General features: G+C 39.4%; 1 protein-coding gene across 2 annotated transcripts in view; it reads left to right on the forward strand.

Moving 5' to 3' along the window:
* The window catches only part of PTCHD4 (patched domain containing 4), a 91,311-nt gene that overhangs the window by 22,139 nt on the left and 55,961 nt on the right, over positions 1-13,211 (forward strand). For both annotated transcript variants that reach the window (XM_013194568.3, XM_013194569.3), the window contains exon 2: positions 4,198-4,678. In XM_013194568.3, coding sequence (XP_013050022.1) covers positions 4,198-4,678 — 481 coding nt within the window. The remainder of the gene's footprint in view (positions 1-4,197; positions 4,679-13,211) is intronic.

Raw genomic sequence — 13,211 nt, forward strand, 5'->3', positions numbered from 1 at the left:
CCATGTCCCTTAGTACCATGCCCACTATAATATAGATTGATAATTATCTATCACTCCAGCTGATAAGAGGTATCAGTTAAATAAAAATAAAGAAAAATTGGATGACAAAGACCCTGCAAAGGTGCTTAGAATGGGAGTGCTTTAGCAGTAGGGTGCAAAAACTAGGAGTCGGGGAAAAAGGTCCCAGTGTAATTTAGTAGTAAGGGAGCATTGCTGGTACCCCTTAGGGCTAAATGCACAGAGGATCTGTGACTACATTAGCACCAGTAAAAGATATTTAGCTCAGTAGTAGCAGCTGGTTTCAGCCTGCGATGTCTTGTCAGATGGCTTTGTGGTATCTAGGAAAAGAGAGAGTAGTGAGCAAAAAATAATGCAACAGTCTCCACTGAAGTAAAGATTTTTTACTTGGTCCCTGTTTAAAATCAAATATTACATGCCCCAGCAAGTAATTTTTATTTCATACTATTTTTAAACATTCTCTGGAAAGAGTTGACTGCCATCAGAATGGATAATGGGCCTTTTTGTACCCTAGTAGAACAGAGACCAAGAAGATTTGATTAGACAAACAGAAAGAAAGAAAGAAAGAAAGAAAGAAAGAAAGAAAGAAAGAAAGAAAGAAAGAAAGAAAGAAAGAAAGAAAGAAAGAAAGAAAAAAAAGAAAGAGAGAGAGAGAAAAACACAGAGTTACAGTAGTATAGGAATCTGAAATTCATTCTCCAGCCATGCTTGTAACCTTGCAAAAGGAAGTTATCATCTTGTGTTGTAGATGCCTTGGAAAAACATGGGTGTTAAAGGGTGCACAGCCAATAAGTATTGTTAACACTCTATTTTGGTGGTCTGCTTTTCTTTGTATAAGATCAGAGAGCAGCAACATCTGCAGGTAAATCACGTAAGGAATCTGTAGTCTGAAACACAAAGCTATTGTTATGAAATTAAAACCAGCATCACATAGACATATACCATGAAGAAGATGCCAATTAATGACAAAAAGTGTTTTTATTGTTGTTTTTGTTTGTTTGTCCATTCGTTTTTCACTGAGGAACTAGGCAGATTGAAGAATCCTGTTCAATTGCTCTTTGGTCTTCAGGCCTCATCTATAGAGGTCACTGTGGCCTTATTTTGTTTCCCAAGCCTTAGGCCCAGTCCACAAGCTTAGCAACTCATGGCTCCTTCAAGGTTGTCCTGGAGGACGACTGAGAATTTGGCCTGCTGAATAACTCCCCTAAGTGCCTACAAGTCATAAAAGGCTAGTTAGGTCCCTGGATTGGAGGCCACTAGGAAATGGTGAAGGTTAAGGTGGCTATCCTGGGTCTTCATTTTTCTACACTTCAGTCCACATCTGTAAAATGGGATGAATGGCAATAATTCTTCACATCTTTTGTTCTTTCTGAGGTTGTAACCATTGATGTGTTAGCCCTGCCTAGGACCTTTCTCTCTCTTGGAGCATTTGGCAAAGCCAACATGTGAGCTATATTACAAAAGTTTCCCATTTTCCCAAATGCCACGGTGGCAGATTTATATTTACATGCTATAAAAGCATCAAAGGCAAAACACTTTCACAGCTAGAAAGCCTTTGGAAGGAAGGGGACGAACAAAACAACCTCAAAGAAATTCACCATCTGTGATTTCCTTGATTCCCTCTGAAAGCTCTCTCTCTATTTTGCTGACATATGAGCTGGGTGCCCTATTGTACATCAGTGTAACAAATAGCCGTTATCTTCCGTTTCATGGGAGATACGGCAGAACATGATTTATTTGTGCCTGCTCTGCTGCCTCTTTTGAAATGTTGCCGTCGTTCGGTGCACTTTTCACAGAGGGGAAGGCAGATGGTCATCGCAAAGTTTCCCGTAACCTTGTGGTGCTTGCTGCATAGTGAATCAATGAAATCTGAATTACAGTCCATTGTCTGAGATGGGAGCTGTGCTGCTAAGGTATCCTGCAGTGACTGAAAATGTTTGAATGTCAATACTGCATATATGCTGAGGAAATATGACATTTCTTCCTAAAATTTCAAAGTGGTGCCAAGGGGGATTTTTAACTGCAGAGTTGCATTCGATTTGAGCAGGCACTGCATTGCTGAAGATTTAATTACCAGCTTGGAAACATACCTTTTGTGAGTGTATGAGTATTAGATATGACCCTCCTTAGGAAAAAAAAAATGTAGAAATACTGAATCAAAATGGGTTTCTAACATGAAATGCCAGGGAGAAGGATTTTTGGAGTCCAAACAGCACCCGCTGCCCCTCTGTGCTAGCTGTTTCTGCTTATATGACATTTGTAATGAGTCTTCAGGTGATTTGAGAAGCTGGCATTAGACTGCAAATCACCTTTTGTGTCAGCTAGTGCCAGGATACCTCGCCAGAAGCCATTATTTCAATGGGAAATAACAACTGGGAATAGGGAAAAAATGAACTTCTGAAAAGCACTTTGTCACATTCCCTGGGCAAATGCTAGAAACAGTATGAGCTCTTGCCATGAAAGCAAGTGTAGTGAGAAATTTCTCACTGGGAGGATTGCCTCCTTTGCATACCAAGAAACAAGACAAGGTGAGTATATAAAACATTTTCAGCACTGTCTCTCAATTTCTGATATTTATTTGCTGTATGAGCAGATGTCCCAGAAGACATTTATGTTTCATAAAGCCTGGTATCTTGCTTCATTCATTTTTCCACAGGATGGGAATCATGAGGAACAGCAGGAGTAACCTCCTGCACAGGTCTGGCAAATTCAGGTAGCAACCTTAGTGCAGCACAGGTGTTTCTAGAAATGGTTAATGTTTGGCATTATAGATGATAAAAGCACCTTCCCAAATGCTTCTGGCTTTTTTCAGATGATGGCTCCGTGTGTGTGTAGGGCAGAGCATCTCCCAGATTTAAGCTGTCAGTCAGCTCATTCCTATAGCACATCTAGGCAAAGAGTATTATCTCATGTGACCTCACTGTTGCAAGATGTTTTATATATTAAATGGCTTGAGAATTTTATGTTTTCATTAAATACAAAAGGAAAGAAATCTGAGAACTTTTAATCCCATTTACAGAAAAAAAAAAAAGTGAAATGTTGTTATTTGGTGTTCTGCAGACATTTAATCCCTCATTTTAGAGTTATTTTTTCAAAGAGATTATTTGTGCTAGGACATTTTTATCCAATCTACTGAGTCTTCTTCCTTAGTTTGCAACAGGGTTTTGATCTTCTAAATCCACACAAGCTCACCCTGATGTGAAAGGGGCAGATCACGGTTATTCTAGAGAACTGGAATAACCAGTGGCTTAAAAGTTTTATTAATTGTTCTTAAATAAATAAATAAATAAATAATAAAAAAGGAAACAGACCAAAAAAAATAAGCTAAGCAAGCAAACAACCAACAACAACCATCTATCTAAATGTGAGCAGATAACTCTACTAAAATAAAAAAATAATGGAGGGGGGACAGGGGAAGCAGCTGATTCTGAGTGTACCTGGTGTCTCCTTTACTCGTTTTTGTGGAATCTTTATGTCCTAGCATATACTGAAATAAGAGAGACCAGGTAAGGTTTATGTTCTTGAAATATACATATATAATCATAACTAAATCAAGGGCTAAGGTATATTCTTATTTCTGTGCCATCAAATCCATGCAATCTCAAATAAGCAATTGAAAGAGTCTGATTTTATTTATATTGTTCTAGAGCAAGAGTAGCTATTAAACTTTGCAGATCTACCTACATTGAAGTACTCTTTGTACCGAGGACCCAGAACCCCATTTTTCTGTACATTTCCAACTCTTTAAATCCATTTTCCAAGTGTCAGAAAATTGCAAATCTTCCAGCTTCCAACTTTTCATACTTCAGTAATTGGAGGTTTGTTGTTGTCTGTCAAGTTAAAATGTGGAAAAGCGCTCTTCTCCCCTTGCATGAGGAGCTTGCATGCAACATTTCTGTCCCTGAACATCTGGGACTGCAGTGAGTATCTGGGCAGTCCCTGAGCTGCAGCTCAGAAATGCAAATGAATCTATAATGAATAAGGAACAGAGAGGTGTGGCAGGGACCAGGGATGTGACCCAAAGCCCACTGAAGTGAACAGCACGACTCCTCTTGACTGCAGTGGCCTTTGAGTCAAGCTCTCAGCCCGTCTGTGAAAGAAGGGCAGATTCAATTGGTATCGCTGTGACACATCTTACGCAGGATAACCACATGCTCATCTTTTTACTTTCCCTCCCAGGATGGAAGGAGCAGTTTTATTGGCCACCAGCTCGGAGGGGTCATGGAAGTGCCCAACAGCAAGGACCAGAGAGTCAAATCAGCCAGAGCCATCCAAATCACTTACTACCTCCAAACGTATGGCTCTGTCACCCAGGACCTCATTGGGGAGAAATGGGAGAGTGAATTCTGTAAACTGATGCACAAGATGCAGCTGGATCACCAAGATCTGCAGCTCTACTCACTAGCGTCCTTCAGCCTCTGGAAGGACTTCCACCAGACCAGTCTCTTGGCCAGGGGCAAGATTTTGGTGAGCCTGATGCTGATCCTCCTGACTGCTACCCTCTCGAGCTCCATGAAGGACTGCCTGCGTAGCAAACCTTTCCTGGGACTCTTGGGAGTACTCACTATCTGTATTTCCAGTGTCACTGCGGCAGGGATATTTTTCATTACTGATGGAAAATATAATTCTACTCTGTTGGGAATCCCTTTCTTCGCTATGGGTAATTATTTATCTTCATAATAATAGGATTAACAGAGCTTAATGACAGGATTGTAAATTACATCCTGGGTTATAAAATGCAGATTTTACCTTGAGTGAAAGTCTAAGTTGTTTTCATCTTGTTAAATTGATCTGTGCCTTGCCAAAAAAAAAAAAAAAAAAAAGGAAAAGGAAAACAAAACAAAGCAGTAGCAACAATAAAGAGCAAATGACACTGCTGGAATCTCGGCCAATATGAGAGGGGGGCAGTTTTATTGATCTCTGTTACAAAACAAAGGAGAAATTGCTATTGAAAACTAGTCAGCTCAGCACAGAAAATGGATACGTGTTGACCTGACTTGGATGGGAGGCCAGCCAAAAGAGTGAGTTAAAATAGGAGGAGAACGTGGAAGGAAAGATTTTAGTGGCCTTCCTAAGGAGGGCTTCTCTTCCAGCTCTGTCTGAGGGGCAGAGGGGAATGGGTTGGTGTAAGAATAAGATTGATGGACTTTATCGCAGAGAGGAGATTACAGCTGTGGTGTTTGCCAGGCTGTAAGCAAAGGGGCTGTCAGTATCTGTAGTACATAATCCCTCAGTTTGTGAAGTCCAAGATCAGCTGCAGAGATTTCCTTTGTGTTGCACCCTGGCAGGGGAAGGTGCAGCCAACAAATGGACATAAAAACAGTTCTTTTAGCTGAATTGTTTTCATTATTTCCACACTCATTCTGTTCCAGCACGTTTATCTCATCTGTGTATTTAATTAGTTTGTTAGGAAGGTATGCTGGAAAGGAAGAGGGAAACATGTCCAGAATGGCTTGCTGAGGCAGTGGTGTTTGGTGCCATCACATTTACATCTGCCAGAGTTTTGTCATATCGTTAGTATGAACCCCACTTATGACTCTATGCAAAGTCTCAACAGAGGCAGCCCAGACCCCCAAACCTTCATGCTCACTTTTTGAGGTCAGAAAACCTTATCTGTGGAAATCTCTCTGCATCTTTACAGTTAATTTCTTAAACTTCATGCTTGCAGTACTCAAGCTTAGCCCTCTGCTACACTAAGAGATAACTAAGTATGCAAAGGCACAAGGTAGAGTTAAGATTTGGAGCAGGTCTTATATTTTTCTTTAAAAACTCACGCCATCAGAAAACAAGTTTTACTTGCTCTTCTTCTCAAGAAAAGTCCCACAGGCATATGCATCTTCCAGCCCTCTGCATTCTATTTCATCTGTCCCCTGCCCATGCATTCATGTCCCTAATCAAGGAGGCAGGCTGCTTCCTTCTTGGTCTTGCACCCACCATCAGCAGCTAGCCAGGGTAGGAAGGAGTGGATTGGAGTGGATGGTCAGGAATCCAGCTGCAAAATGGAAAAGTGAGGTAAAAAAAAAAAAAAAAACACATGGATTTGCAAAATTGGTTCAGCTTCATTAATGCAGATAAACAAAGCCATCCCAGAGTCTCTAATTCAGTCATCAGCACTGTTAAATCCTGACAATGACCCCAGAAAGTTTGATGTGTGCCAGTTTTCACTCTTCTATGCATACCCTATGCATGTTTTGATGGCTTGCTGAAATGGTGTGATTTGGATGCAGCATTTGTTTTGGGGAAGAATAGAATTTAGCTGTATGGTCCAGGATTGGACCATTCCTATTAGCTCCAGGACGAGAGAAGAGGACCTGAAACTACTTTGTTTGAGGGATCTGTGTAACAGGATGGAGAAAAGATGAACAGTATCAAAGGGAAGACTCATGCTTGTTATCAGTTAGTGGCAACCATTTTGTTGGGTGTCAGGAGATGCGTATCAACTAAATGGCACTGCCTTGCTTTGTGCAGCAAGCTGAAGTGAAGGCCAAAATATATATATATATATGTGTATATATATATATATATATAAACAACCTGAAGTGGTAAAAAGCAACTTCCATTAATTGTTTATTTCTCTGCTGGCATCCTTTTTCAGACAGCTGTGGAGATCAGGGAACATGCTCTTTGCTTGATGGATCCCCGAGTTGCCACTCCCAAGGAACAGCAAACATTATCTGTAGAAACTCATCTTCAGGCTGACCTGAAAAACATCAGCATCCATACATCCCAGGAGCATCAATTGTAATAACAGTACATTGTGCTTAATTCATACATGTGCTGCAGCCCCAGGATTAGACAAGGGTAGGAGTTTCTGAAAGCAGAGTGGCTCAGTTTCCCATTTAGGATGGTGGAAATTTAAGAGTTCACTGTCTAAGGAAAAGTAATATTTATAACTTTCTGTTGTGCTTTGTGCTGTCACTTTTGTCACAGCCACTGCCAAGAGCAAAAGAACAACAACCAAAAAAAACTAAACTCTCTTGAAATGAAACATTTCCAAGGATTGCTTCTGTAACATTATATTGAATAAATTTCATGTTGAGAAAGAATACACTTAAGTAACCTTTTACAAAAGTTTCATTCAGGAATCCCAAACTGAATTGGAAATATATTAGAGAAGAGATGTTACAAACAGTTTTTGGAAAATATTAGGGAACAGTTTTTCGGTTTGATCAACTAAAAGATGTGAAGCATGACTTTCCAAAGTCCTACAGGGTTACTCCTGTGAAGAGCCCAATGCCTTTAGTGCCTTGAATGGTGGTGCCAGCTAATGACATCTTGCACTGCCCATGCTATGCCCAGGGCTTCACAGAACTGGGATCTTCACAGGGCAGAGATTTCTATTGAACCTAATTTACTGTGAAGTGATCCAATCATTAGAATAGATCCATTGAAGACCCCAAGGCTATTAATTCTGTAGGGCAATGCATAACAATGGCCCATGTTGTACCAGTGTCCCTTGCTGATAGAAGAAACGAATAACGCATCAAATAATAATTCTGTGAATGTAAATAAAAAGTTTGCAAAACAAAGTTTCCCAGAATTAAAAATACAGATTTACGAGTCAGACTTTCAAAGTCAAGCTACTTAATTGAAGAAGCAGAAGCAGCAGAAGCAGCAGAAGAAGCAGAAGCAGAAACAGAAGGAAAAGAAGCAGAAGCAGCAGAAGAAGCAGAAGCAGAAGCAGCAGAAGCAGAAGAAGAAGCAGAAGAAGCAGAAGCAGAAGAAGAAGAAGGAGAAGAAGGAGAAGGAGAAGGAGAAGAAGGAGAAGAAGGAGAAGAAGAAGAAGAAGAAGAAGGAGAAGAAGAAGAAGAAGAAGAGGAAGAAGAAGAAGAAGAATGAAGGGATGAAGGACAGGGACTCCTGATGGCTCTTGAACAGGAGACATTTATTGCCCTTTTTCACTACTACATATACTTTCCCCATAGTCCCATGCGCTGTCCACGCGCACAAATCTGTCATATAATTGGTTAGAGACCCTCAGACATGCACCTTGAGCCAGCCAGCAATTGGCCACTGCCCAAAGCTCATCTTTAACACTGTAGCCAATTTACTTTATCTCAACCTTTCTCAAGTTTTTGTTTCTACCGCTTGTTTCCTCATTATCTCTAATTCAGAGACGTGTGAAACAGCGCGAAGCTACCTGCGAATTCCTTTCCCACAGAAGAAGAAGAAGAAGAAGAAGAAGAAGAAGAAGAAGGAGAAGAAGGAGAAGAAGGAGAAGAAGGAGAAGAAGGAGAAGAAGGAGAAGAAGGAGAAGAAGGAGAAGAAGGAGAAGAAGGAGAAGAAGGAGAAGAAGGAGAAGAAGGAGAAGAAGGAGAAGAAGGAGAAGAAGGAGAAGAAGAAGGAGAAGAAGGAGAAGAAGGAGAAGAAGGAGAAGAAGGAGAAGAAGGAGAAAGAAGAAGAAGAAGAAGAAGGAGAAGAAGAAGAAGAAGAAGAAGAAGAGGAAGAAAATCAGGCATTTACATGGGTAAAACCACTAAATGCCTGGCAGTGCATTGCTACCCAAAATACATGAACAACATGAATTCTGGCAGCTTTGTAATGATTCAACCTGACATTTGCAAAATCTTAATTTAAAGAATATTCAGATATTTATTTTTTATTCACTTTATTCAGAAATACACTGTTTCTTCTGACATCCTGAAGAACTAATTTTAATGAAATTCTGTGTTGTTCATCTGCACTTGTACTTTTCTTGCAGAGCAAGATGCTGTCATACAAATAACAGGAATAGAATCATAGAATCATCTAGGTTGGAAAGGATCTTCAAGATCATGAAGCCCAACCATCTCCCTGACCCATTGAGTCCCATCAGTAAACTACATCCTTTAGTGCCAAGTCTACTCGTCACTAATACCTCCATGGATGGGGACTCCACCAATTCCCTGAACAGCCCATTCCAATGTTTGACCACCCTCTCCATGAAGAAATTCTTCCTTACATCCAATCTAAACCTCCCATGGCACAACCTGACACCATTTCCTCATGACCTATAATTTGTCACGTGAGAATAATGCCTGGCCTTCTACAAATATTTAGGTCCATAATTTCTATCCTAGTGCAGAACTTTTGTGTGTTTCAGCAAGTGATAGAAGACTGTATAAAAGTGAAATATTTAATATTATTTATAAATTTAAACTGAATTACTTATACATTAATTATTTACAGCAGTCCTACCTCTAAGAGAATGGTCTGCTAGGAAAAAACATGTCTCTGAATATTAGTGGAAGAGCGTTAGCTCAGGCTGGCTTTTCTTTATTCTTCAGACAGAGAATCTTCAGTCTTAATAAGGCAAGAGGACAGTGGCAGAGAACCCTACTTGCTCTGAGTCCCTTTTCCTAAAACCCTGGTCTTCTCAGCTGCCTCAGGAAATCCGCTTTCCCCAATACAGTATCTACTCTGTTTTGTTCGAGTCATGAGGAGAAACTCTTAAGAAAGACCCTATGCAGCTACTGATCTGAGTGCTAGAATATCCCTCAAACAGGTGCTCACTTTTAGCTCCTTATACTCCAGTCAAATGTCTAAATATAATAAGGTAGTGAAGAGGTATTTTTCTAGCTTCAGGGCTTACTCCTTTAGGAACTGAACTGGACTTAGGTGCTTTTTTATTTATTTGTTTTCTATCTTTTTTGTTTGTTTTTAAGTCTGTTTTCATTAATTGCTATGTGAAGTCAGAATATGGGACAGTTTGGCCTTGCATCTAACAATGATTTATCTTCTAGGACAAATACAAACTGATATTTCTTCTGCAAGCTTGACACTAGCAGATCTATCATCACTGGAGACTTTTAGGAGATAGAGTCTCTGGGTTCTGGATTAGTTCTAGGCATGAGAAATGTACCTAGTTAGATATTACATCTGCCTTTTTTTGTTTGGATTCACAACACAATTTCAAAGAGATGTTACGTACGTGATATAATCGTGGTTCCCCATGTCTAATCATCACTAATTAATATAACCAGAAGGTTAACTACATAATTGAGATATTATTGCTCCCATGATTTGTGTTTTAATGCACAGGAACCAGACTAATATCATCAGAGAGACAATAATTTAACTCAGATGAGAATATGACTATATTTTTAAGTACAGGTATATTAATTATGTAATTTTACACCATAATTATTTTTGGCCAGTCAGTGAAGTACTTCATTATATAATGGAAATCTTATGTAAAAAAAGTAACTACAATGTACTAGAGTGTAATTATGCTTTTTGTATTATAAAATATATGTGTTAAACAGATGGATTCACAGTGACAGGATATTTCCTCTCCTTCGTAGTCCTGAAGATTCTAAGATCTTTGTGGGAAAGATTCTAAGATCTTTATGGGAAACGCCACTTCTCTCTGAGTCTTAAGGCAACACTAAGCTCAAAGGATGCCCTACAACACATTGTATTATTACTACTACTAACAATGATATTGGTAGTAGTAGTGCAGTAAAGAGGTACAAAATCTATAGGAAGCTAGAGACTACCTGTTTCCATCAGTAAGCCTATGCCTAATGTGAAAATGCTAAATAGAAAGGTAGAGATTGTGCCTACAGTGCAGACTTTTCTGTTTAAATTCCCGGGTATTCCTTCCCTTGGCTAAGTTATTCAAATGGAAAGAGGAGGCAGAGCAAAATCAGACAAGACTCCAGGCAGTTATTAATATTTCAGGCAGAAGCCATCTAACCTTTTTCAGAGGACAAATATAGCAATTGTTAAAGTTATGACTGGTGATCACCTTTAAGCAAATTTGAGATGTCACAGCATTACCATTAGTGGTAAAATCACAGGAAATTACAGAAAGATGTCATAGTACAAATGTGAAAAGTATTTTGTTTTTAAATCTCAGAAGACAAATGTGAGGGCTGAAGTGCATGCTATCTCTAGTTTACCTGTACTTGACATATCATAGTATTTCTAACCTTAGAAATACAATTAATCTGTAATTTTATATGTTACAGTAGCTCATGTCCCCATCCACTTAGCAAATCATTAAGGATTTTGAAATACCTTGTCCTTTATTAAAAAATTTCTGACCTTGACTCTTACAGTAGGAAATGAGAATAACAACAAAAACACAGGGAAGTGGAAGGAAAAAAACGGAAAGATAAAAAAATATATATTTAAAATAACCTGTTTGAACAGCTGTATCACATAGATGATTCAAATGAATGGCTTTAGATATTTTCCTTATTTGCAAAGATGATTTTCCAATAACCTGTTATACTCCCTAGCAAGTCACAGTTCTACAGGTTGTTTTTGTTGTTGTTGTTGGTTTTGTTTTGGTTTTTTGTTTTTACATATCTATGGGAAATGAATATTTCCCCCTCCACCTCTCTTCCCCCTGGAACATTATCCTTTCCTGGATTATGAGTAGAAGACCAAGGTCTGTCTGGGATCCTCTGCTACACTCATACCATGCGGTTTGGCCCTGCAGGAATGTCTTGGAGCTGACATGCTTAGGGAGAGATGACAGGACTAGGGCTGTCCCTCATACCCTCAAACACAGGCCAGATGAGGATATCTCGTCACATGTCCTTTGGACCTTCTCATACCCGGGGATGAAAGAGATGCAGAAACAGCACAGCTGGCCTCAGTCCTAACAACAGGGCTTGTAGCACCTAATTCCAGCTGTCCCAATGTTCTTTCCTTAACTGAAGTGACAAAATCTGTTTCTTTCATAGTCAGTGGAGAGAAGTAGGTGACTCCAAAGTCATGTGAATGAGCTGAGTTAATCTCTAGAGGGTCCTATGCATCTCTACAAAAGCTAAGTTGACTGCTTAGACTTTAACCACTGATGTTACACACACAAGTTGTAAGCTATGCATATATACACATGTATATATATAACACAAATATGCATAATCTGACTTGAATCCTTTATAGATTGCAGACTACCTCTTTTTCTGTAGAGACTTAGGGGTAAGTCTCTTCCTCTTATCAACTCAAACGTCATCATCGTTTAGGGCAGTTGCCCCACCCCAGGAGCTGGGTCTGCAGGTCTTCTGGTCAGAGACTGAGGCTCAGCTTAGGTTGAAGCATTTGTCCTTGGATCATTGCCCAAGCACAGAACATCACTACCAGGTCCTCCATAATGACAGAGAAAATACAAAAGACATTGGTGGTTTTTTTGTTTTTTTTTTTTGTTTGTTTGTTTTTTTCTTGAAAGCAGACAGCTAAACTCTTCCTTCTACTGACTCCAGTGTGAACCCATGTGTCCAAGGTGAATTCTCCAGTCTTCCCTCCCCCCTCCCCTTTTCCCTTTTTCTCTCTTTCTTTTGTTAAAACAGCTTTCTCAGCTCTCCATCTGCAGCTAACAGACTAGTAGCTGTCATTTGAGCTGCTTCCAATTTGCTGCAAGCATTTCTGCAAGTCCTTTGAAAAAATAGTTTGATAAAAGAAGAGAACATGTTCTGAGTGAAAAAGTCAAAGGCTGAAAGGAATGGTTTTCTTTTGCACTTGAAAATGTATGTTTAGTACTCTTAATACACAAATTCTGTTCAAATAGTAAAGGATGTTTCCTTTTCAGGTGCCTCATGCATTTGTCTGAACACCTCTTGCTTTCATTTTTCTACCCTTTCATAGCAATCCTCATTCCTACCACTGGGTTATTTAAGGTTCTTTATTGGATACACCTTTTCTGCCCATTGATCTCATTTAACAGGAGTTTCATTCCTTGTACTTAATGTGTATCGATGCACATCACATTTACATTTGGTTCATTCAGGATGGAAAGGAGCTGCATCATGGCAGAAATATTTTAGCTCTACATATATCATCCCTAATAGGGCAATGTCAAATCCAGCCTTGAATAGCTGCATTGCTAGCAGCTCCATAACCTGCCTTGACAGCTTGTTCCAGTGCTTAAATAGCCATACAGTTATAAAGCTATTTCTTAATATTTTCCTTGCTGTAGTTTATGCCTGTAACTTCAGTCTGTCTGGCCTGACCATGGACAGTAATTTTTCACAGCATATATGCATTTGCAAATACTTTCAGGATATTTTATATGTAGGGCTATGCATACTTTAGCATGGTTATCCTTTCCTACCAGATATTTTTTCCTGGATATTTTGCCATGGCTCATACTTTCTTGTGAACTCCATCCATCCATGGTGGCTTCTGGTTTTTGTTGGAACATTGTGGATCCATGGGAAAAAAAAAAAAAAGTGGGATAGGCTGAGCTTCAGAAGGATATGCCC

Source organism: Anser cygnoides, chromosome 3, assembly GCF_040182565.1.
Source record: "Anser cygnoides isolate HZ-2024a breed goose chromosome 3, Taihu_goose_T2T_genome, whole genome shotgun sequence".
NCBI classification, from domain to species: domain Eukaryota; kingdom Metazoa; phylum Chordata; class Aves; order Anseriformes; family Anatidae; genus Anser; species Anser cygnoides.